This window comes from Merops nubicus, unplaced genomic scaffold (genome assembly GCF_000691845.1).
Source record: "Merops nubicus isolate BGI_N331 unplaced genomic scaffold, ASM69184v1 scaffold41212, whole genome shotgun sequence".
NCBI lineage: Eukaryota > Metazoa > Chordata > Aves > Coraciiformes > Meropidae > Merops > Merops nubicus.
The window spans coordinates 1,711-1,922 of NW_008596353.1; the positions used below are offsets into that span (position 1 = coordinate 1,711).

General features: G+C 69.3%; 1 protein-coding gene across 1 annotated transcript in view; it reads left to right on the top strand.

The window, feature by feature from the left end:
• The window catches only part of AAAS (achalasia, adrenocortical insufficiency, alacrimia), a gene marked incomplete at both ends in the record, with an annotated part of 1,781 nt that extends 1,703 nt beyond the window's left edge, over positions 1–78 (top strand). Inside the window, one exon of the mRNA XM_008936342.1 lies at positions 18–78. Within this exon, the coding sequence (XP_008934590.1) occupies positions 18–78 (61 nt within the window). The remainder of the gene's footprint in view (positions 1–17) is intronic.
• Positions 79–212: the final 134 nt, after the last annotated feature.

The following is a 212-nucleotide window of genomic DNA, read 5'->3' on the forward strand; positions in this document are numbered from 1 at the left end:
CTGCCCGTGTCCCGCAGGGTGTGGGAGGCTCAGATGTGGACCTGTGAGCGCTGGCCCACGATCAGAGGCCGCTGCCAGGTAGGATGGGGCTATTTTTGGGGGGCAGGAGGTGCCTCTGGGCCTCAGATGGAGCCTGGGGCGGGCGCTGAGCTGCCCCCTGTCCCCCCAGACTGGGTGCTGGAGCCCCGATGGGAGCCGCCTGCTCTTCACCG